Source organism: Crotalus tigris, unplaced genomic scaffold (assembly GCF_016545835.1).
Source record: "Crotalus tigris isolate CLP2741 ecotype Arizona unplaced genomic scaffold, ASM1654583v1 scf7180000017987.690289119674:8195010, whole genome shotgun sequence".
Classification (NCBI taxonomy): Eukaryota; Metazoa; Chordata; class Lepidosauria; order Squamata; family Viperidae; genus Crotalus; species Crotalus tigris.
In genome coordinates, this window is record NW_024096758.1 from 4,598,490 (window position 1) to 4,624,354 (window position 25,865).

At 40.3% G+C, this 25,865-nt stretch overlaps 1 protein-coding gene across 3 annotated transcripts in view; it reads left to right on the top strand.

The window, feature by feature from the left end:
* ASXL2 (ASXL transcriptional regulator 2) overlaps positions 1-25,865 on the top strand; it is an 81,549-nt gene that overhangs the window by 40,134 nt on the left and 15,550 nt on the right. For 2 of the 3 annotated variants that reach the window (XM_039346058.1, XM_039346059.1), the window contains 5 exons: positions 951-1,059; positions 2,344-2,497; positions 22,954-23,069; positions 24,764-24,884; positions 25,716-25,856. In XM_039346058.1, the coding sequence (XP_039201992.1) occupies positions 951-1,059; positions 2,344-2,497; positions 22,954-23,069; positions 24,764-24,884; positions 25,716-25,856 (641 nt within the window). Of the gene's footprint in view, positions 1-950; positions 1,060-2,343; positions 2,498-16,900; positions 17,012-22,953; positions 23,070-24,763; positions 24,885-25,715; positions 25,857-25,865 lie in introns of those variants that run through there. The other variant, XM_039346060.1, reaches the window with a different exon arrangement.

Consider the following 25,865-nt stretch of genomic DNA (forward strand, 5'->3'; position numbering starts at 1 on the left):
TTCAGATTAGTCTTGTGCTTAATTTAAACTCACACTTTTTGGCATATTGCGATTATAGTTTCTACGTCTAGACTACATGTTTGGGAAGCTTAATGCATTGTTCATAAATGCAAGTTATTGGTTTATGAGTGTATTACGGTAGTTGTTTTTTTTACTGTTGAACTGCAAACAAGCACACATTGGAAGCAACTTGGAAGAGTAAAAAAACTGAATAAATGAGCCCACTTTATTCTGTAATGCTTCTTCTCAACTTTATTATGGATGCACAATACACACTGGAATTTGCAGTTGAATTAAAAACAATTCTTATTTTTGGTAATACTGTGAAATTGATGCATTTTATTCTCAAACCAGCATGTTTTTTTTTAAATGCCAGTATGTCTGAAGCAATGAAGACTCTTAAGTCATTCACATAAATGTTGAAACTTTTTTTCTTAATATTTTGGTTGTCGGGGCTATAGAAACTTCTATTATCTCTGCTGCTTTTTTTTTTTTGGCCTGGCACTTACGTTTGGGAATGTGACAGACTATGTATGAAATGACTGAAGAAATTTCTTTCCCTTCTAGGAATTCTCTCAATAGCAAGAGCAGTTTTCTCTTATAATTAACATGAGTGTATGAACGTTTTGTGCTATATTTTGCAGTATATGCTTGCTTATAGAGAATTTACCTGTTAAATTATATTGTCCATTGTCTCTAAAATTTTCCTTCAGTGCCATGGCCTGTAACATCTGTGCCAATCCTTATTTCATTTTAATTTGCATATACTGAAGAATTGTTTAGAAGTTAGTTGAACTTGAGCTGCACTCAAAATAAATAAATAAAAGTGGGCAAGGCGTTTCTTGCATCATTTCTTTTACCCTCCTGTAATGCATAATTCCAAAGCAGATACAAAGTGTGATAGCTGTGCTTTGTATTGCTGGTAGCTAATATTGCATTTCTGTTCCCAGTGGAACTTCTCCGCTCGCATGCCTGAATGCTATGCTGCACACCAACTCCCGTGGAGATGAGGGAATATTCTATAAGGTTCCTGGAAGGATGGGGGTCTATACACTGAAAGTAAGTGAGTCTTCCACTTGAAATATGAACCATCTTTTAACAAGTTAAATTATATTTCAAACCACAAAGTGCCAGAATTAGAAATCCTATGATGTGGTATGCTGCTGTTTTAAACAGATGTTCCCAATAGGGCATAAAATAGTTTTTGAAAAGGTGAGTAGTGACAGTATGTGGTGTATGGATTTGACAGTGTTCCTGCATTAACCCTTATGACTGATTAGATCACAAACCAATTGTTATCCATTAATTGAAAGTCTTAATTAGCTTAACAGGAAGTTTATTGAATCAAATCCATACAATCCATTGTTAGGAGAGTGAGAAGCTGTTAGAAATACAAGAAACCTTCTATTGAGTTACATCATTGATTAATTTAGTTCAATATTATTAACGTTGGCAACAGCTCTCCAGGCTTTCAGACATGGGTCTACATTTTTGATTGAATCTAGAAATTCCACATGTTCTGTCATTCAGCTAGGGTTTTTCTTTTCTGAGAATAGACTTTCCAGTAGGTTGAAAATATAGTGTAAAGTGTATTGACGAAGATAAAATGTATTATCATGAAGATTGTTTTCCAAGAATTATGGTTTTATAAACTAAAGAAACTAAGTGAAGAAAATAGATTGAATGTTAACTATTATAGTGCCAATAATTTGGGGTATTTTGAGGTGCACAAAAGAACAGATGTGTGGTAATCTCCATTCCTTGGAAGTTTGGGAGGCATCTTTTGGGTATACTGAAGGATGTGGGATAGTATGGACTGGGGTAGTATCAGATCCACTTTTCCTCTGGAGTTGTCGAGCTAACCTGTATCCATCCATACTAAATAAAAATGGAAATTCCTCTTGAGTACAATGCCTTGTGAATTCAGAGACACATTTATTTAATTCTCTTAGAAACTATATCAAATTGGTTTGCTACTATCTTCTTGGATTTCTTTATTTATTTAAATTTGCCAGCCCAGTTTATTGTTCTGGAATTTTCTGGAAGTCTCCCATTCAAGTACCAATCAGATCCAAATGTGCTTAACTTTCCTAGATCAACCAAAGTTGAATAAATGTCATCACCTATCTTATGCAGATAAGATCTGTGTCATCTTTTATAATTGTCTTTAATTTTAATGGTGTTTCTAGAAGAACACTTTCCTTCATTTTTGAAGTAGTGGCATCAATTTGTTTTAGAGTTTAATTCTCCTTAATGTTAAAGTGAAATACAAAACTACACACTACATATTAGATTCTTCTGCCTCTGGATTTGTATGATTCTTTCTCTGTTACTTATTTGCAGAAAGATGTTCCTGATGGGCTGAAGGATTTGTCTGACGGCTCAGAAGAAAGCAGTGATATACAATCAGATTCTTCCACCACAGACAGCAGCAGTAGTAGTAGCAGTGATCAGAGTAGCAACAAGGAAGGAAGAAAAAGCAGGTGGCAAAGGAAAGGTAGATATTTATAACAACAAATTCTTCTTCCATCTCATCTCCTTAACAAAGTAGAGTTTATAGTCTTCCCTTCCTCTTTATTGGTTTTTATTGCAAAATCAATCAATCAAGATGTTTTCTTAACTGCAGTTGTTCATGAATTTCGTAGCTGGTTATGCAGCAGATTAAAGCTAATAACTGAAATTGTAGATGAAAATTAAAGCTTTTGTGGGTTGTCCTAATATTGCTCTAGACCCCTATTTCTTAAACCTTTTCTCTCTTGAACCACTTCCCACTTTTAAAAAATTATGGAAGGCCTCAACAGAACTTGGTTTGCATGGGTCATATTTATAGATATTCACTGTATTTAAAATTAGAATAGATGCATTTGCTGCCAAAACTGCTTTTTACACTTATTTGATGGGACTTTAATAGAATTATATTATTTTTTAAACATAGGCATCTCTGGGAGTGTGAGGGACTTGGGGAAACACCAAGGATCCTAGTACCAGTTTTTAAGAAATGCTACTCTAGACAAAGCTTTGTAGCTTTCCTCAATCTGCTTTTTCTCTAAAATGCCAAAAGCTTATAAGCTTTGAAAGCATCTTTTCTCAGGTAGAAATAATACAGATAGTCCTCAGCTTATTGTGGCAATTGAGACCAAAATATCCATCTTTTAACTAATGTGGTTGTAAAGTACAGTTGCTTTGCTTAGCAATATCAATCCCTGCAGTCTGGGTGGCCATCATTAATTGAATCCCATAGTTGTTAATTGAAGCCACTTCCAGCTGGCTTCTCACAACCAAAGTCAGCGGAGAAGTCAGCAGGAATTCACAAGTCCCATGGTGGCAGGTAGTTGGTTGTTACCAGATGGAGGAGGGAGCGAGGGAGAATTTAGTACATTTACAGTATATAGCCTCCCATCTCACATAACATGACTTTGGGCAGCATACAGAGTTGGTCCAGATCTCAATGCATAGTGGGCCTTTCTAGAATAAATCTGTCTCCTGCTGATACAACAGGGTGTCACTTTCTAATGCTATTTTTTAAATTTAACCTGCCTTTCATGCAATATCAACAAACAAGATTGTCTCTTTTGTTAGAACAGTGATAAGCAAAGGGAGAATTAGTGGCAGATTGTATGTCAAGAGTGCTGAATATTGTATATTGTACTCTGAATATTGTTGGCATGTGTGGCTCTAATGAGTCTTACAGGCAGTCTTCAACTTATGATCACAGTTGGGACAGGAATTTATGTCATAAATCATAGCAGTTGTATGTCACGTCAGACCCAATTTTACAATACTATTTATAGTGGTTAAGCAAATTATCGTGTTTCTGAAGTGAATTGTGGTTTTTAAGCAAATCATGTGGTCATTAAGCAAATCTATCTTCCCTGACCATGGCAAGAAAGATAGCATATTACAATCTTGTGATCGCAAAATATTGCAAACCAGTCCTGAATGCAGACTGGTTGCCCAATGTCCCTGTTGTGATCTCGTGATCCTGGGCGGGGTGCAATGATCATAAGTGAGAGTACAGATCATAAGTCATTTTTTCCATTGTAACTTTGAATAAACAAGTCAAAGACTATTTGTATATCCTACAGATATATGCAGCACTATTTATTTATTTATTTATTTATTTAATGAGACTTATATACCGCTTTAAGTGCAAGCACTCTCTAAGCGGTGTACACCAGTAAGCAATGTATATATATATTTACATTGCCCCCAACAATCTGGGTCCTCATTTTACCTACCCCGGAAGGATGGAAGGCTGAGTCAACCTTGAGCCGGTGAGATTTGAACCGCTGACCTGCTGAACACAGTCAGCTAAAGTGGCCTGCAGTACTGCACCCTAACTGCTGCGCCACCTTGGCTCATATAAAGGGCAGTTTCAAAGGAACTATTTGGTCCTGCAGTGGGTTCTGAATGCCAGTAACTTTGCAACAGCTTCATCTCAGCAGACTATGTATTTCTATGTTGAGAAGGTAATCACAAAAACTAGAGGAAAATTGCAATACAAGACAAATAATTATTGTCCAGTTTAGTGACATTATCTTAATGTCACTATCTTATCTTAATGTATTATCTGAATACATATTCTCATATTCTCAATGCTCCATCAGGATTCCCTCAAAAAAGGAGAAATCTACAGTAACACTTTGAGATGGAACGTGCACCCAGAGAAGCAGTGGGGGAGAGTTTTGGCAACACAGAACTTTCCAAGAGAGAGGCCTAGATTAAGAGACTACACAGTCTAGGGTTTAGTCTGGTAAAATGCTGTCTATTAGGTGTAAGCAAATAAAGGATTGATCTCAATTGGTTTTTGTTGTGTCATCTCCGGACTTGCGTCTGATACATTCACACTTGATATGTATAACTATTAAGTTCTCCAGTACAGGAGATGGATAATCCATGGATGGATGGGTTTTCTCTGTCTGCCTGCTCTTGAGACCAAGTAGCCAAAGCTTGACACGCCCCCACTTCCTGTGGAGTCCATTCTTAACTTGGTCTCTGCTCGGAGAAGACTCGTTTTGGCGTGGCTCTCAGCTTATCAGGTTAGACAAGAAATCCATTGATTGATTATCCCTTGATAATTGGCTTCCCCTTCCCAAAAAAAAAAAAATATTTTCCACCTATAGGAATTTAACCACAAAATTTTCTGGGGATCAGTCCTGATCTCAAACCTAAAATTAAAAAGGGGATTGGTGGGGAGGGAAATTTCCCCACAGATATCAGCCAGCCCCAGGGCTCTGGGGGGTGAAAAGGGGGGGAAGAAGGCATCAGCAGAGACTACTTGCTGAACCTTTTCCCCAACCACTAAGTTTTCCTTGGGATCATCCCTGATCCTATATTAAAATTGAAAAAGGGGGTGTGGGGGGGGAAAACTCCCCACGGATCCCAGTCAGCCCCAGGGCTCTGGAGGTGGAAAAGGGGGGGGGGAAAAGGCATCAGCAGAGACCACTTGCTGAGCTTTTCTCCCCAACCTTCCAAGGGATTTTTTCCTCAAATTGGGGGAAAAAATAACAATCTCCAGGTCCGGATTCAAACTTGAATTCGGATCATCGGAGATTCCCTAGCAGCCCAGGGCAACCGCGGGCGCCATTTTAGTTGCCGTTTTCAGACAACAAAGGCAATCCCTGGCTGGGATTACCTTAAAACGTCACAGCGCGCCAAATTTAAATCCCCGGGCACAAGCAGCTTCTGGGAGGCTGCGGAGCTTATCTTCAGAGGGAAACGAAGCACAGGAAGGGAGTAAGCCAACCAAGAAACGGAGGCTAGAGAACCCTCCTGGGATCTGCAAAGCCCTTTTTCAGGGAGAAACGAGCTGTGGCTGCCATCTCTTGCCAGAGAAAGGCAAACCAAGCTTAAGGAAGCTCTACATCATATCTGGAATCACTGATAGAGGCGGAATAGGAGCACACAACCAGCGCTCCACCCCCGATACACACATATAATAATAGGACAAAATATAATAATAATAAAAATAGATACATAAATTTTAAAAATAATAATAATAATAATAATAATTAAAAAAAAATTTTTTTTTAAAGCTAAAAATTAAGCGACTGCAGGGCCAACAGGCCTAAAGACAGAACACACAATATTATCATCATCACCATTATTGTTGTTGTTGTTATTATTATTATTATTTTACTATTATTGTTGTTCCTATTATTAGTATAATAGTAATAGTATTAATAAGAATAAATTCCGCTCTAGGTGACCGCCATTTGATACCTGCTGTGTATTAAGTCAGGCCTACAGACCCTTTTGAGGTCGCCACTGATATTTTTTGCCTCCCTTTTCCTTTTTCTACTGGTGCACGTTGCCTGGTCACCTAAGGCCTCCGGGCGGAACCCAAAGAGTGGTTCCAAACGTGCCTTCGGTACCTCCCTCAGCTACCGTGACCTTAGCCCAGAGAGAATATTTTTGTTGTGGTCGGGTGATCAGGGGAACAGTCCTGGTACTTGTTCCAATTTCGCTCCCGCCAATACTTGCCTGCCTGAGCGTCTTCTCAGTTTTTCTGGGACTGCTCAAGCGGAATGGAGGGACCCTCGTTGCCTCAATCCATGAGCACGACCCCTCCACCTCCCAATTACGGCTGCAACACACCTTCTGACCAGAAGGCGGCAGGCAAGTGCAAAGCGAAGACAAAACACTCGCTCAAGAGGCCCTCCAAGTTGGCGGAAAAGCAAGCCAGCCGTAGGCACCAGGCCCTGGAGAAGGAGTTCTCCAGAGCGCAGAGGCAGGCCCAATTGGAATTGGTTCAAATGGCGGCCACCGAGATGGAATTACCATTGGGTCCATCCACATCAACCCAGAGCGCGTGGTCCATTCCAGGAACACCGCAACCACTGGATCCGCCATCTACATCAGCCCAACAAACAACCACGGCGGCAGGCACAACCACTGAGTCCAACTCTCCACCTGCGGTCACCACACCCAAAGGTAATGACATAGGGGACATCTGGGCAGATGGACGGCTAGAGGCCCTATTAACCAAAGTGGTGGACCGAGCCCTAGCACAGCGCTCCGCCCACCACGACCAGGGGCCCTCCATCTCAGCCATGCCACACTCGGAACTCCCCTCAGAGTCCTCAGGCATTCAGGAACCCGTCTCCCCGGCCCAGTCCTCCATGAGTGGTTATTCTTCACCACAAGAGGAGGATCAACCTGGGATCTCTATGTCAGAGGATGAGGAACTTCCCCCTGAGCCCCCCTCAGGGGGATTATTTAATCCCAACCGCTTCCTCACGATACTACGCAAGGCCACAGCCATTGCGGACATGGGGACGGATCAGTTTTCTCAGCCGCAAGCGACACCGGCCACCACATCCAGACCCGTATTCGTAGAAAAGGTGACAACGCAACACCATATACCTTGCCCCGCCATTTTCCTGAAAGGGATCAAGAAGCCATGGGACTCTCCCGCTTCCTTCCCATCAGTGAGTGGTACGGACAAAAAATTATACAGCACTGCCACAGACCTCAATGAGGCCTTAGAAATTCCTAAAGTAGATGAAGCCTGGACCCCCTTGGTCTCCCAGACAGCCATGGCTGGGGACCTAGTGGAGGCCCTTAAGGCAGATGACAAAAAGTGGGAACAAGCCTTTCGCAAAACCCACCAGACAGCGGCATGGGCCATCAAAGCAGCCACCTCGGCCTCCTTTTTTGTCCGGGCCACCCTCATCTGGTTGCAACAACTACAAACCATAGTTCCTATGGAGGACATACGAACACACCAGGACCTGGCTAAGATGGTAGCAGCCACGGAATACGCTGCAGACGCAACGTTCCAATCGGCCATTTTTTCATCCAGATCCATAGCATCCAACATAATTGCCAGGAGAATGCTATGGCTAAAACACTGGCAAGCTGACACCAAGGCTAAGTGGCGGCTAGCGACCGCCCCTTACTCAAGCAACGGTCTGTTTGGGGAGGCCTTGGACCCCTATCTTGTAGAGAACAAAGACAAGCGGAAGGTCATGGCACACTTGAACAAAAGGTCAGACAAACGTACCACACCTTACTTTCGTAGGCAGTCCTTTCGTCAACCGACAACCACGCCTATCAGTCAGGCACCCAAGCCATTCACTCCCAGGCAGAACAAACCGTACGGCCGCCCCTACGACAGACCGGGGTTCCAGCCCAGACAACAAAACCAGTCGAGACGACCCTTTCGTGGAACGGGTCGTCCGTACCGGAAGACAAAATGACTCCTACATAGACCTACCCATTGGAGGAAGACTAGCTCACTTCTTCCACCAGTGGGAGCAGACCTCCACGGACAACTGGGTACTACAAACCATCCAGTCCGGGCTGTCCCTGGAGTTCCTGGTCACACCCCCAGACCGACTCATCAACTGCTCGGTCTCCAGGAACCCCACCAAACGCAAACTCATGCAGGAGGCCATCCAACACCTGTTGGACATTCAAGCAATAGAACCGGTCCCAGCGGAATACAGAGGCAGAGGATTTTACTCCATCCTCTTCGTGGTTCCAAAGACTTCAGGAGGATGGAGGGCAATCCTGGACCTAAAAAACCTCAACCGCTACATCACATACAAAAAATTCAAGATGCAATCCCTTCAGTCCATCCTGGGAAGCATCAGAGAAGGAGACTTCCTGGCATCGATAGACCTCACGGAAGCCTACCTTCACATCCCCATCCACCCAAACCACCGCCGGTTCCTACGTTTCTGTTACGGGGGAAAACACTTCCAATACAGAGCTCTCCCCTTCGGTCTATCTTCGGCACCCAGGGTATTTACCAAGATACTAGCAGCGGTAGCCGCCAAACTGAGAAAAATCCCAATACGCGTCCAATGTTACCTAGACGACATACTAATCCAAGCAACATCCCTACAGACAGCTCAGGCGGACGTAAGGACCGTCATTCGCGTCCTCCAATTACACGGATTCTCAGTAAACTTTCAGAAGAGCCAGACAGTTCCCTCGTCCAGGCTGCTGCATCTGGGGGCCATGATAGACACAACCAACTGTATGGTCTATCTCTCCCAAGACCGGGTGGCCGGCATCAGGGAACTGGCTCGCTGGGTTCACAGGCAACGTTCAGTTCCGATACTAACACTTTCCCAATTATTGGGCAAGATGGTATCGGCCATAGCCATTGTACCCTGGGCCAGGCTCCACCTACGGGAACTACAGTGGTTTCTGCTCCCGTACCAACGGCAGAACACCAGCGCATCCAACCACCTAGTCAGGGTCACGGCACAAATCCGCAGGGCGCTACGCTGGTGGTGCTCTCGGGCCGTGACCAAGGGGTCACCCTTCAAGGAACCAGTCAGAGTTACCATCACTACAGACGCCAGTCTGTATGGTTGGGGAGCCCATCTGGACTCCCGGTTTGTACAGGGACGTTGGTCCGCCACGGATCTGAGAAACAACATCAACTGGCTAGAACTCAGGGCTATCCACCTAGCCTTGCAACAATTCAAAGACAGAATCAGAGGCCACCACGTTCTAGTCCTAACAGACAACGTAGCAGCCAAGGCGCACATCAATCGGCAGGGGGGGACCAGATCAAAAACCCTGATGACAGAGTCACGACTCCTATTCAGCTGGGTAGAGCCCAATCTGAAGTCACTAAAAGCGGAACACATATCGGGGGTCAACAACCAGCAAGCGGACTTCCTAAGCCGCACCACAGTGGACCCTTCGGAGTGGGGGCTACACCCGAACTTGTTCCTAGACATCTCCCGCAAGTTCGGGTACCCGATCCTCGATCTGTTCGCATCATCAGACAATGCCCAGCTCCCCAGATTTTACTCTCGTTACTTCAACCCGCGAGCAGAGGGGACGGACGCTCTGAGAACTCAGTGGCCTCAGGGTCTGCTTTATGCCTTTCCCCCACTACCACTCATACCGGCGGTCATCCGCAAGCTGATTCAGGAGCGGGCAGAAGTGATCCTAGTAGCACCATATTGGCCACAGAGACCGTGGTTCGCCGACCTGATGAACCTGTCTCAGTCGCCCCCATGGAACATTCCCCCTCATCAAGTGTCCCTACACCAGGGAACCATCAGTCACCCGGAACCCCAATGGTTACAACTGACCGCCTGGCACTTGAGCGCCAGATAATGGCACAGGAACTATTCTCTCCCGGGGCCATTACCATAATTCAAGCTTCACGCCGTCCGGCAACAAACCGCATTTATGACTCCACTTGGAAAAATTTTTGCCTTTGGTGCAGGGAACGGCAGTTTGACTTACACAAACTCTACATCCCTCAGATAGTAGATTACCTCTTGGAGGGACTAGACAGAGGCCTCGCCCCCGCGACCATCCGCAGGCAAGTGGCGGCCTTGTCCACCCTCCTCACCTGCACGGATTCGGTTCCCTTAGCTCACCACCCCAGGATCCGCGCCTTTATCAAGGGCGCCTATAACACCAGACCTCCAGTAATTCACAGGTACCCGTCCTGGGAACTACCGCGAGTCCTTCACGCACTCACTCGGTCACCATTTGAACCATTGGCGACCGTTTCCTTGCGACACCTGTCGCTAAAGGTGGCGTTCCTGATTGCCATCACATCGGCCAGACGAATTTCGGAACTGGCCGCACTGTCAGTCAGAAACGACCTATGCATTTTCCACAAGGACAGGGTGGTCCTTAGGTTAGATCCTGCCTTCATACCGAAGGTGAATTCACTCTTTCACAGGACACAGGAAGTAATTCTCCCAAACTTCTGTCCAAATCCAACACATGACCGGGAGCGGCAGTGGCATACATTGGACGTCCGCAGAGCCTTGCGGCGTTATATAAAGCGTACAGAACCCTTCCGCAAATCGGAGGCCCTATTTGTGTCCTTCCAAGCGGGCACCTTGGGGCGGAAAGTTTCCGCGGGCACCATTGGAAGGTGGATCCGAAGCTGTATCGCAGAAGCTTACAATGTATCATCCCTGCCGCCCCCAAGTCATCTCACAGCCCATTCCACCCGAAGCGCTGCAACTTCGGCGGCATGGGCTACCCAGGCGTCAATCGAGGAAGTTTGCAGGGCCGCGACATGGTCCTCGCCTTCCCCGTTTATACGACACTACAAGATAGACCGCTTTGCATCGGCGGATGCCTCCTTTGGTAGGAGGGTCCTCCAGCAAGTTGTCTCAGAGATCAATCTACCGGCCTTATCTGTTTCCCACCCCTTGGGACAGTGAGGCTTTGGTACGTCCCATCCGTGGATTATCCATCTCCTGTACTGGAGAAGGGGCGTTGGTCTTACCTGAACGCCTTTTCTCAGTACGGAGATGGATAATCCACACCCACCCCAAGGCCAGCAGGCCGCTAGTAGGGAGCTGAGAGCCAATACCTCGTCAATCATCAGCCAATTCGCCCTCGTTAAGAATGGACTCCACAGGAAGTGGGGGCGTGTCAAGCTTTGGCTACTTGGTCTCAAGAGCAGGCAGACAGAGAAAACCCATCCATCCATGGATTATCCATCTCCGTACTGAGAAAAGGCGTTCAGGTAAGACCAACGCCCCTTCTATTTGTCAAATATTCAGTCACTCATATTGTTCATACACCTGGGTTAAGAGCTGTCTTTAAGAAAAGTGATGTGTCATGGTTCCGATGCAGCTCAAAAATCTTCATCCAGTCTTGTGCTACATTTGATAAAAACGGTGAAAAAAAGCATGTGCAGTTTTTTCCTCCAGTAAGGAGGTAGCAGTTTTTCCTGCTTTGATCCCCCAGTGTTACTATACTTCAGCATTAATTTACAGTTCAGACTAATTGTTCTTTTTTGCATTGATTTTAAAAGAAGTGTTGAAGACTAAAGTTAATTTGCCTTAAACTACACCTGCTTTCTCTCACTTAGTTCAATAATAGACAATATTTATCCCTCTAAATGTTGCTGAATTTTAGCTCCTCTGAGTTGTAACCACATGGCCAGTAGTGAGACAAAAGAGAAATGCATTGAAGTTCTAAAAAATTATGCAAAAGGCATTTTGTTATGCAGAGAAGCTTGGTTTTGCAGAATGTATAAAATCAAGTTACTAAAAAGAGTCTGTCTTGTTCCATTAACTTTTGTACATAAAAGAATTATATAAAGAACCTACTGAGCAAATTTCTTAAATTTAAACTGCTAAACTGGAGTATTTTAACCACCATGGTTGCATCTCAGTCCTATTCTGATATTTTAACTGAAAATTGTTGAAAGTTCAAAGGGGATGTAATACAGGAAGAAGTGTCAGCAGAGTATACGACTTTCAAGTTAGCATGTGGCTCTGGAGAGGATTGCTTTATTAAGTCTTGCTTCAGTTACAGATTGCTAACTGTTTTGAGGCTTGGTAATAAAATTAACGTGCCAAGAATTAGAATGGGATCTCTCCCAGTATATGTCAAAAAGGTCTCAAAATTATTATTTTTTCTCAGTAAGAGTATACTTGATAGTTTGTCTTCCCTGACCCAAGGAGCTTGCAGTTGTCAAGGACACCATTTTATCATTCATAACTTGGGATAGATGGAAAGTGCATGAAGGATCCAATATAGTCACACCGATTGTATTCAATATTCCAAACACTATAAAGTAGTTTCAATTGCAGTATTGCTAAGCTATGCATATCAACAGTGGCAATTATTGTTTAGCTGGATTAGTTTATAAAGTTTGGTGTAATTCTTTCAGTAGCACACGCATGAAAGAAATATACTTATGGATCATCATACAATTCAATAAAACATAATACTTCCAGGACTCAGAAATATTTTTATGCCCCTTGATACATAATTAAAATATTGTTGGATAGATTTGGATCTCTACTATACAGCCTCCACTTGAATGCATTGTGTGAAAATAAGTTTACAATCACTCTTAATAATTGGAGTATTGAGATGTCCACAATTGTCCTGATTTCTTACATACAGTCACACTTCAGTATTCCTTTAGGGATATTGTATAAAATTTTATATCTGGCCTTCCTTCCTTAGCTTCATGCAATACAAGAATATCTAGAAAGCAGTTAAACTCATGGCTCACAACCCTCCTACTATATTGGATTTTTACATGGGGAATTAATAGATGAATAGAAGATAGAAAAGTAAGTTGCTTCATTCTCTGATTTTATAGAATTTCCAGTGTATTCATAAAGACAAGATGATAGTGAAAATTCATGTATTGAGATAGTTTGAGTCATATGCGGTTCTTCTAGTTAAGCCGAAGTGGAAGAGTTTTAGGTTTCTGAGAGTCACATTCCATTCCAGAGCAAACTTCTATGACAAGCTACTGCTTGTTTTTGAGAAGATAGCTATAACTGTATATCAGCATTTTCAAAATGATAGCAGTCTAAACCTGTGAGTTCATAACCCTGAACAGCAAAACTGCTATTAAATATGCCTTCTAGCCAAATATGTTGAGTATGCTGCCCTATTTGTAGTAGCAGAAGGAGTAGCAGAAGGATGGGGGGGGTGTGTTTAAATTGTAGATTTTTAACTGTAGATTTTTAATGCTATACGCTACCCAGAGTAACTGTGTGTGAGTTGGGCAGCTATATAAAATTGTTTAATAAATAAATTTACTGTCTGAACACAGGCTAAGGGAGCCTCAAGAACAATAGTCTGAGGTAGCTACAGTAGTTTGAATAAAAAGTCAGATCCCTTATTTTTTCCATGATAAAAGATCTTTATTCTCTTGGTTGTTTAGAGTGGTGTAGTGGCCTAGAGACGAAGATGCTTGTCTCCCATTCAGAAGGTTGAGAGTTCAATCCTAGCAGCGACAGATGTTTCTCTATCAGGGCGCAAAGAGAAAATATCTGCTGCAAACTCCACATAGGTGTCAGGAAGGGCATCTGGCCAGTAAACACTCAGCTCCATTCAGTTTGTCTGACTCCACCATGATAAAAGGGATCATAAAAAGAAAACAAAATTGTCTTGGATTGTTTCAACTATGAATTCTTGATAATGTTGATATGGCAGATAATACTGACCACATTTTCACAACATTTTTCTAATGAAGCTACTCAAGTTTGCTAAAGTTTTGACTTCCCAGGCAGAATATGAAATGATAACTGGAAAATGTTACAATGTTATCTGGGATTTATTTCAGTTTGTAGATTTCTGATAAATAAATGCCTTTTATTATGAACTTATGGCTTATTCCAACACTTGGCTCCTTCAATTGGATCTAAGAAGTAGTCAGTGCTTTCTTAGGGGAAGATGTACTAGATGCTTTCAAGAATGAATTGTGGTTTCTTCCGAGGAAGCCTTCCTTGGATCTTTCCTTCTTAGGAATAACTGTTGAGAAAGTGGTGTGGCTTCAATTATAAATGCACTAGATGAAGTGTACTATTTGGGCCTTTTTCAGGCCATGAATAGAACAGAAATGGATAGATGACTTTGGTGGATTATCTCAGAACATGGATACAGAGAGTGTCCCCTCCTGGTCTTATTGTCCTTTTAAGTGGCATTTTGTAGCATTAATTATGATAAACTTCTGGATGAACTGTGAGAATTGGATACATGTTTTACAATAGTTCCTCCTTCCTAAATAGACACTACCGGTAGTAGTAATGCAAGAAGTGGAACTGGCGCATGCTCTGTCTGATTCCTAATTTTTAACATCTATACGAAAAGGTGCTGGATAAGTATGCCATTGATACCAAACTGTGTCTTACCTTCTTGGACAAAGCCAAAGATGCAGAATAATTCTTGATCCAGTGCTGGGAGGTTCTGATAACCTGGATGGAAGAAACAGGCTGGATGAACTATTTGTCTAAAAATCATTTGGCATTCTATCTGCTCAGGTTTTAACCATGAGTGGTGTTCCATCCCCGTTGAAAGAATAGGTTTGTATGTCCTTTTGTCAAATTTGCAGGTAGAGGCTGTGACCTTTGCACAACTTCAGCTGATAGGCCAGCTGCAGCCATTCCTGGAGCAGGACCCCTAGCAACAATAACCCATGTTTTCCTCATCACAGGATGCATTGCTGGATCATGCTGTACATGGGGCTTCCTTTGAAGATTAACCAGAAACTGCAGCTAGTACAAATGCAAGTATCCACATGCTTGGAAGCGAGAACTGCTGCAGCTGTATAACATTAAGCATTGACTTTCAATAGATTTACAAATACTATTCAAAGTAGTGGCTGCAAGAGAAGATACTTGTGGGACCACCTTCTTCAAAAAGAACTATTTCATATTCAGTATGTTCATCCCAGTTGGGGATGCTAAATGTTCCCCATATAGGAGAGATGAGCCTGGATATTTCTGTGCAGCTCAATATTTTAGTCCTCCCCTTGGAAGTCCAGTTTGTACCAATTTTGGTGCATTTTTGTAAAACTGCCAAGACCAAACTTTTCTGCAGTACATTTGACAGTTAAATATTGCCTGGTTGATGGGCTGGCACCAGCATATTTGAAACTATTTATTACAGGGGTCTTCAAACTCGGCCCCTTTATGACTCATGGACTTCAACTCCCAGAATTCCTCAGCCAGGCATACCAATTTTAAGCACTTAATTGCAGTTTCAGGGTTTTAACGGCATTCTTTTGTTTTTAATGCTACTTTCAGTTGCCATGAGTTGCGAGTGTACAAGCAAATAAAATCAATATGTATAATTTCAAACAAAGTATTAGGTAAGGAATTGAGTGTAATGTTATATAAAACATGCAAAACTATACTTTAATGCATGACCATATAAAATTATTTAAAGGGGAGTCTACAAATACATAGTAGTAAAGTTTTCTTTGAGTCATATTTGTCTCTGGTGACTTCATGGATATATCCATGTAGTTTTCTTTGCAATAAAACAGAAGAGGTCTCTTATAAACGTATGGAGGGGGAATTGAAATCTCCTAGAAGCAGCTATCTTTGAACAGATATATTAGGGTTTTGGCAGGCTACAATGGAAACTAAATTTCCAAAAGCATATTTCATTAGTTGCAAATCTCCATGAGAAGATGTTGCAAAGGCCTGGAGAAAACTGGCTGCTCTTTTGAGTTTCTTTAGATTAGAAGCTGGATCTTTCAGACCAGTGGCAAGTTGAATGTTTTTGTGGCCAGTCCTGTCGATTGACAAGTTCCAGGAAAAAGTAAAGGCAGATTTGTTTCCCTTTCCATTATTGACCAAGGCCTTTAAAAGCGGTAAAAATAATGTAATGTGAGCTTCATAGAATTATGCTCATAGTAGTCCTTACTTACAAGTTGTTCTTATTGTTAGAAAAATTACACAAAATGTCTAAAGAAGCTCAAACTATATTTCCTAATGTATCCTCTGAATATCTGCATTTGGTGCAAAACCAGTACAGGTCACTGAGACTTCTTTAGTATTGGTTTGATAATTCAAAAACTGTAGGAAAATTGGCTTCACATAGTATAAAATATAGAGACTGGCAAAAAGAATTGCTGTATTTGTCCTTTTATTCCATTCAAAAACTCAAAAGAAAAATACTCTGACTTCACTTGCTTGAGTTGTTGCAAAAATAATCTTGATAGTTATTTTACTCCTTTGGAACTATTACATCCCCTTTTGTTCTTTTAAGGTGTAATACAGCTTTTAAATGTGGTTGGATGCAGTTAAAAATCTTGCATAATTGTAAGCACTTGAACAGAGCTCAGGAAGCAAACCTAAAAGGCCAAGGCCTGACAGACTTGGACTCTCTTTTAAATACTTTATTTCTTCACTGGGAAGAAGTGGAACTAGAGTATCTGCACTTTGAATTTTGTATCCTTTGAGGAAAGAGGACTGGCTTTGTTGAGCTTTGCAATTTAGCTTAATGCATCATCATCATTATGTATATATGTACAAAACAGGAAGTCTTTTCAGATCATATCAGCAAACTACTTCCTTATATGTACAAAAATAAAGTTTTCTGAAACAGCATAGGCAAAAACTAATATAACATAGGCAAGCCCCATATTTTTAGGCCTATCCAATCATGGGGCGGGGGGGGGGGGGGTTAATAGCTAAGGTTGCAATTTCTTTTTCTGTGTTCCTGCAAGACCCCAAAGCAGGTACAAATCCAGATTGTAAGTTTTTACTGGGTGCTGTAATCATGTCCACAAATGAGATTCGTTTGCAAGGTAAGACTACATTTCTCTATCTTGAAGTGAACTTAGATAATTTTTCCCACAATATGTTGCAGTGAATGCTATTCATATTGGAAGGAAAGGAAATTCTTTATGATTCCAGATAAAACCTATGGCTGTTTAATTAAAGAGCTAGCATTTAATAGAGCTAGCAACTCTCTGAACAACTTCATGCTAACTGAATATTAGAAAAAAGAGAGAATGCATATGTGGATTATTTTTCTGAGTCAATTACTGATATGGGCTGTGGTCAGTTGATCAATTAGAGTTTTCCAATTTTCAGAAATCTGAATTAATATTTTTTAACTCGCACTAGTAGAAAGGCTTTTGTTCATCATGATTGCTATTTGTTTTAATGCTGCTACAACTCTGAATCTAGGCAGTGAAATGCTTTAGAGCAGTGGTTCTCAACTCTTCTAATGCCGTGACCCCATAATACAGTTCCCCATGTTGTGGTGACCCCCAAGTGGGTGTGGCCACCAATAAGAGGGAGTAGGACAGCTAGGGAAAAGGGGAAAAAATGGCGGACTGTGTTGTTTGGCGACCCCCGTGAAATGGTCATTCGACCCTAAATGGGGTCCCGACCCACAGGTTGAGAACCACTGCTTTAGAGTCTGCTTTGCACCCAGAAGATTCTGACTCATGGAAAGTCTTTGGACAGTTCACAAAGGGGTAGTTTCTAGTCATGTATCCATATGCAGCTGGAAAGTTAGAAGAATAGTGTAATCCAAATCAGAAAATACAAACAGAGTTAATTGTTGAATAGATGTTATAGAAACTAGTTGCAATGTATTTGAACTGGGTAGCCAAATGATGAATTTGGACTATACTTGGAGATTTATATTGCTGTTTCAGATGAGTCCCTAGAGCAGGGGTCCCAACCCCTGGTCCATGGACCGGCACCAGGTCGCGGCATGCCAGAAACCGGGCCACACAAATAAAAGAAGCCCCATCTGCAGAATGCAGGCAGCACGCAAAACCATGCCCCCTCCAGTCCACGGAAAAACCTCTTTCCATGGAACTGGTCCCTGGTGCCCAAAAGGTTGGGAGCTGCTGCACTCACCAGACATGTCAAACTTGTGACGTCATGTGACATCGCGCAATGTATTGGAGCTTTTTCACCATTGCTGGAAATGGGGTGGGTGTGGTTTCCCGATGACGCGTCCAGCCCGCGGGGTGGCAGTTTGACACCCCTGCTGTACATTAAGAGCAAGGGACAGTATAGAAACATTCAGAATTGAGTCTCATCCATTTATAAAATGCTTGTAGGTGAGAGTGCTCTAGAAAATAAGATACTTTGGAAATATAGTCCAGGTTTATATTTGGTGTAAAAACACTTGGTGTTTTTCTTAAAGGGCATTAGGGACCTCCCTTCTTTTATTTCAGAGATCAATACCACTCTATTGAAAGCTATAAATGCACTGTATCCATAGATGTTTGTTATTTCAATCAGATGACTGACCTTTACAAACCTGGACTATCTTTCCAGTTTTGTTATATTTTTATTTTATTTGTTTTATTAGGATGTATAGGTTGTGCTTTTACAAACATACAAAATTGATGTAATAAGATTCCACAGGCAAGAACTGATAACAGTTTTACCTATTCCACAACTGGTTTCTTTCTTCTCCAGGAGATTATCTTGATTGAGTTTCCATTTCTTAGTCCTCCTTCAGGTATCAGTTCAGAAGGTCAACAGCAGAATCCTTGGTGCTCTCGGAGCTTGGTTGTTTGCTTGCAGATGTTTCATTACCCTCCTGGGTAACATCACCAGTCAAATAGCTTTCCTATCATTAGATGACACTTATTGTCTATCAGTAATTGCTTCTTTGAGTGTCTGCTTGTATCAGTGATACAAGGAGATCTAAAGCTTTACATAGACCTAATGTCCATCACTGAGTTTTTCAGTTAGCTACATGAACACTTCTGGTACCCAATGAAAATTACATTTGTTTCTGATATGCAAATATTGAAAAACCAGGGGCTGTTGTTTACCCTTAACATGTATCTGGAACAGAAGTGATGGGAGCTGGACTTGTTGCCAGGTGACTTCCAGAGTACAAGCCAAGGTCACCTTAGATATGGGTCTTCTTGGTGATAACCTCCTCTTCTTTGGAGCAGCTTTCCCCTGGAGCTGAATTCTTCTATTATTATCCTGGATAATTACTTGATTATTATTCTAAACATCTTGCTGTTTAAAAGGGCCCATGGAGAAGGAATGTTCTCCCAAAGAAATGAGGAAGGAATTAGTGGAAGTATATGATTGAAATTGTTGGGTTTTTTTCTTTTGGTGGTGGCGGCGTGTTTGTGTGTGTATATGTGTGCATGTGTCTGTACTCTCGCTATGTTGTATACTTGTAACCTTACTTAAAATACTTAGGTTTTGTAAGCAGCCAGTCAATGGATTGCAGCAGCATAGGGTTTCCAGTTACGGTTCGCGGTGGTGCGGTCGAACGAAGAGAGTCGTCCCTTCGCCGATCAAGTTTCCCCTGCCGGTAGACTCCTTAGAGGGTCGAAAAGACGCTCTGGAGGAGCGTCTTCTGTCGAGGAGGCTCTCGGATAGTTGCAGAGGAGCGGTGGCATCCTCTGTGCACCGAGTATCTCCTTTGGGCCAACAGGGTAAAGATCGGCCAGTAAAATGGCTGATCATTTAGCTGCGCCAACCGCAAGCCACAAGATCAGCTAAGCAAACAGACCCACCGTGGAGAACTCGGTGAGACTTTCCTTTTACCTCTATTTTCTTTATGCCTGTGAAAAGTTTTTTTTTCTTTGGAATTACTCCCTTTCCTGGTGAAGTGGCTTTTTAAATGTGGTAAGAGAGACACAAAGAATTAAATTTATTTTTGTTTTGTTGTTGATTTTATCTTTGGAGATTGGGAGCCTCAAGAAAGTTTTTTATAATATTTGGAGAATACTGTAAGCTTTTACCTTGACACTCTGACAAATTTATTCATTGAACTTGCTACCTTTTCTTCGCTGGGAAAGCTTTTATTTTGTACAAAGGAAAAAGGCAAGGAAACTGGAAGGAGATGGATATTGTGATCATTTTTTATATACAATCTCCTTTAAAAGGATAAGGATTTGAAAGATAATAAAGATGGAGGAAACGGGTGTAGATATTACTTATAAATATATTTTGGACAAAATTTTGGAAAATACGGAGAAGATAATTGCTTGTTCAAAGGAGATTTCTTTGTTTCAACAAGGCAAAAGACAAGGACTAAGTGAAACATCAGTCTATACACAAGAGGCTTGTGCCCTGCTTATCGAGGTGGAAGAAGTAAATCCACAGCTGGATAATCAGTTGATTTTGGAAAAAAGATTTGATATCAATGGACAAAGGACTTATGATAAGGAACTGGACGATCTTGTTTCAGAAGGACAAGTTGGTTTGCAGATGCCATTTGAATTTGAGATAGAGAAAAAAACATGGGAAGAAGAGAAATATGTGATTAAAGAGGACAATATAAAAGAAAGGATTTTAAGTGAAATTTACTTAATGTTAAAAGAAAGGGGAAATGATGTTCTGCTACGAGTCATTCAGATTAATTTCAACTTTTATACTATTTTAACAAAATGTATAAGGGGAGCTTTCTTTTTGGAGTGTATAGTGTGGCAGACGGAGGCCCAATTATGGAAACCTGTTTGGACTAGAAAGAAACCCAGAATAAGATACAAATATTAAATCTGATTATAATAATGTGGTAAAGGTCTTACAGCGATTTGGATTGAGTTGGACTTGGATTTTGTTAAAAGGGCTTCATATGTTTTTATTACTAGAGATGGTATAATGAGAAAAGAACTGAAATATGTGAAATGATGGAATTAATTATTGGAGATTTAGAGACATAGTGAAAAACAACAGAAGATTGATGAGAAAGAGAAGAATTTATTTTTGGAGTTAATAATGCTTAAAAAAAACAATTGGGGCACCTGAATAGTAAATGAATATGTTAGTTTAAGATTAAATATTTGTAAAATTAAGAAAGCATAATACAGGATTTTTGGGATGGAAAATGAGTTTGTAAACTTTTATTGATTAATGAAATTCATATAGAGTGACATATTCAATGAAAATTTGTTTTAGAAATGTTTTAATAAGCCTATAATAACATAAATAGACAGAAAATGTTAGTTTATTTTTAATTATATAATTTGGATGAAATGTTATATTAGTGAATGAATTGGTTTTAGAAAGATATTGACTTGATTATAATGTTCTTAAGAAATGTAGTTTTATAGATTAAAATTTTTATTGATTAATGTAGTTAATGGTTAGATATAGTAATGAATGAATTCATTTGAAAATGTATTAATTTGATTATAATATTCTAAATAGAGAGGGAAATTTTTAAGAAATACTGGGTATATATGTATTATGTTATTGCTTGTTTTTTAAAAAAATGGATCACCATGTTTCCATGTGGATTCTTAAGCTGTGTTGGTGTAAAATGGAAAACTAATAAAAATTGTTTTGATAAAAAAATAGATTGCAGCAGCATAGAAACCTTTGTAATAAATAACTAATTCAGTGTCATGGGGACTAAGGCCATGTGGCTCTGTGACTAGCCAGTCTACTGTTCAAATGCCAGTAACTAATAAACAATTTCAGAACATTAGTTCTGCCTTCTTATAGTCTTATGGGTGATAGGGGAATATTATTCTACTGGACTTCTTGGAATGGAATGGAAATTATATATAAAATGATTTAAAATCATGGATCGTACAACATCTTATTTTCAAATCATTTCTAGTCTCTTCTTGCTCTTGGTTCATTGGACTCCTTTACAGTAATAGGCCAATTATTTGTCATAAAGAAAATATGGACTTTATTGCTTACGTTTGTTTAATTATGAATGATACTTACAGCTTTCAAAACTCTAGGCTGGATACAAAAAAAGCATACACATAAAGGAAAAAAGAAGTGTACAGCATTTACATTGTTAAAAACCTTAATACCCTAAGGGAAAATCTCATAGATGCTCCATGACTGGAATTGGTTTGAAGACCAAACGTCTGGTGAATCATCACTGCTTTATAGTAGGGGCCATCCATACCTCTGGTGGCAGAGTGTTTCAAAGAAAGGAGACTGCTATTGAATAGACTATGGGTAGGCAACCTTGGCTCTTTTATGATTCGTGGACTGGCTCAGGAATTCTGGAAGTCCACAAGTCATAAAAGAGCCAAGGTTCCCTACCCATGGAATAGACCTATTCCTCGTCCATGTCCCATGTAACACTCACAGAAATTTTCTTGAACACTGAATGGGCAGTGTCAATTCTTTGTGGCACCCTGAGATCAAATTACAGTGGTCAGATTTTAGGGATGAGTTTGGGGAGATTTGAAGGGCGAGGATGGAAGTGATTTGACTCTGGGAAGCTGCTTTTTCTGTCCTAAAACCTCTAATAACCCCCCCCCCCATTTTTGACATTTATGAGATAAAGTTTAGTGAATCTGCAAAACATCAGGAAACCATATTGTGGCTCCTATAGTCCAATTTTGAGTAAATATAATTCCTAAAATAAAATTAAGATAAGTTTAAAAGACAAACCCAGTAAAAAGCACAGATATTTCCATTCCCACTAGTGTACTTGGCATGGCCCTGCCTCTGTTTTCTCTCTTCCTCAAACCTTTAAGCGCCTGAGCACCGGTTGCCATTCTTGATGAAATCGGCCCTGTGACATTTTCCATTAAATGATGCCCTTTAAGAGGACATTCTGGCCACTTACAGAAAGGGTCTCCTCGGGGTCCTTATCAATGATTTTTTTTGAGTGAGCAGTCAAGAAGTATGACGTATGACTCTCGGATACTCAGAGTTTATTCCAGAGCTCCAGCATTACATTTCCAGATATCTGGTTTTCCATGTTTGCAACAAATGGTTTTATTTGTGGCATGCTTGTTTATCATCTTGTCATCTTCTGTTCTTGCTTCTTCAGTATCGGCCAGACTTTCACAAGTGTCCTCCCCACAGTCAGGCTGCCCATCTCCTTCTATCCCACCAGGTAAAATCATCTCTTCATCTCAGAAGCACAGCAAAAAGGCACTTAAACAAGTAAGTGGGAGAGCATAGTGATTTGTTTATCTGACCTTTAATTTGTGCTTATCTGCATGTTACTTGGAACTAAAAACCTAACCTAATTTTGTGTTAAATTGGCTCTATGCCTTGCTCCAATTTACATTCTCCTAAAAATTCTACATAATTGAGCATATGGATACAAGGATAAAAGTTAACTAGAATATATGTAATAAAACAAAGCTTCTATTCAAACTGAAGCCATGGAAGAACAGGCAATTTTTCTTAGGATTTTTTCATAAAATTATAAATCACTTTTTGTGGAAATGACAACCACCAGGATGCTAGATTTCTTTGCAGCAGTAGGCTCTAGCTATTAGCCAGATAACTTGAGCCTACTGAGTTAGCTAATAAGTGTTTCATTCAGTTGCAGAACAGTTGTGAAGTAATAATTATTGCTTTATCCTTGGCTCTCATATTTTTCCAAAATAAAAATAAATTATAATTGTCCTTGGTTTATTTATTGCTTAATTTCAGTTGCCTTGTTTACTTTTTGTCTCATGAATCAGCTTGGTATGTTTTTCCTTTCAGATAGGTGGTTTTCCACTGGGACTGTGTTTGTTCTGACTCAAAATGACCTAGCATTTTCTTCATATTGGTCTGTTTTTTTCCCCATTTCTCATTTCTTTCACAGTAATTGTTTCCTTAAGATAATCAGATTTCCAATATAATTTTGAAGAAAATTACATTTTCTCATTTTATATGCTGAATGTTTTTCGTAGCTTTTGAAATTTGTTTGGATTTTTCTCTTGAGATGTTTTCTGTTTTGACTGTGATTTCTTAGACTTCCTTTCACTTCCTTTATTTAGTGCTTTGCAGAAATATGCAAGCAGTTGGTTTTTTTTTTAGGAGGATATCTCATTCTGTCAATGCAATTCTTTTCTTTTTATTTTAGATACCAAGCTATATTTTCTTTCTTATCTCTAGCTACAGAATAGAATACAAAGTAACAGAGTTAGAAGGGATCTTAGAGGAGACACTATATCATTTTAGACAAAGTGCTGCCCAATCTCTTCTTAAAAACCTCTAGTGATGGATCATTCTCAATCATAATTATGAATTGTATTTGTTGCAGGGCCTATATATAATATAATGTAAATTATATTATTTCCTTACATTCCCCTGGAGCAATTGCTCTGTCTGTATGGGTCAGATTTGTTCATACTTTGTAGAAGATAGCTATGTTTTGAGTAAGGTCTTCTTTGTAATTATGATAATGCCTTGGATATTATCTGGATACTGGGAAATTATTTCGCTAGTGCTCATTAATCATTAATGAAATCAGATTATCCTTTAATCTTGCAACATTGTAAGACAAAATATTTTGCCAAGTATCAAAGGAGGAAAATTTTCCCATTTCTAAATATTTAACATAAGCATTAATTTGGGAATGTCTTTGATACAAGATAAAATATCTTGTCTGCAAATCTGGTAATAGGAAAATTATGTTATTTTGCAGTCTTCTGTCTCATTTGTTATATAAAAAGAAATCAGTAGGTGATCCAAAATCCATCTTCAGTAAAGGGCAATATGTAATAAATGGTAACAGAACAGTAGTTCTGTCAGCCAGCCATTTCTACATCTCTGCAGGCTTTCCTGAACAAGGAATTCTGTACTACTGTATAGATTTTTCAGCTTAAGAAACTCCTGTATACATTTCACTTTCTTATTAGGCCTTGAAGCAAAAGCAACGGAAACAGCATCATTGCCGAACCAGTGTGCCTGTATCAACTAATCACCACCTCCTACAGCAGCATGTGAAGGTTCCTAACCATTCTGCTCCTGCAAAAGCCGGTATGAGCCCTTTTCAGACACACCTTCTCCTCACAATACTGCTAATTGTTTTCCTCAAAAATCAGCTCATCACCCTTGACCTCTGATGACAGCAAGATAGATTTATATTTAATTAGCCTACTGTCATCAGAAGACTTGAGAAATAAGTCAGTAGTTAATTCTTTTTGAAGGAAACTCTCCTTCCCTTCTTCTAGGCCAGGGGTTCTCAGCCTTGGCAACTTTAAGACTTGTGGACTTCAATTCCCAGAATTCCTCAGTCAGCTTTGCTGGCTGAGGAATTCTGGGAGTTGAAGTCCAAAAGTCTTAAAGTTGCCAAGGTTGAGAACCCCTGTTCTAGGCCATCTAGTTTCCATATTAAGTTTACACAATGGCTAATATATATTGATAATTGATAATATTACATTTTACTATTGACAATATTACATTTTTAAAGTTAATCTCTGTATAGGCATCAGCAGCACTTTGTAAGTTACTGAGTTATCTTGTTTAACTATGTGCTATATATAGAAGCCAGTGCAGAATAGCTAACTGAACAGCTTCTCAGACTGCTTCTTTTCAAGCAGATACTTCACGGAAACTTCCAATTCAATTTTTACTATTATAGCACATGCACACAGAAACCACAAATAATTTGTTATCTGCCTCTGGTCCTTTTTATTTGTTGTGGTTTTGCATTGTGCTGCAATTCATATTTCGTATAGATAACCAATAGAAATCTTAAAGTTTCCAAAAATTACAAAAGAAAACATTAAATTTGCTGCTGAACTATTAAAGCTAGATAGTGTTACATTCAGTTAAAACAATTAAGTTTAATTATTCTTTTCTTTGCAGCTTGGGAAGGAAAACAGTCAGATGGACATTCAAGTAGCCCACAGAATTCTACTTCTAGTTCTTCTCCCTCTGTTAAAATTGAGCCTTCCTTGCCAATCCTTGGGAAGAAACCATTCCAGAGATCTGAGAGGCTCCATGCAAGTAAGACAA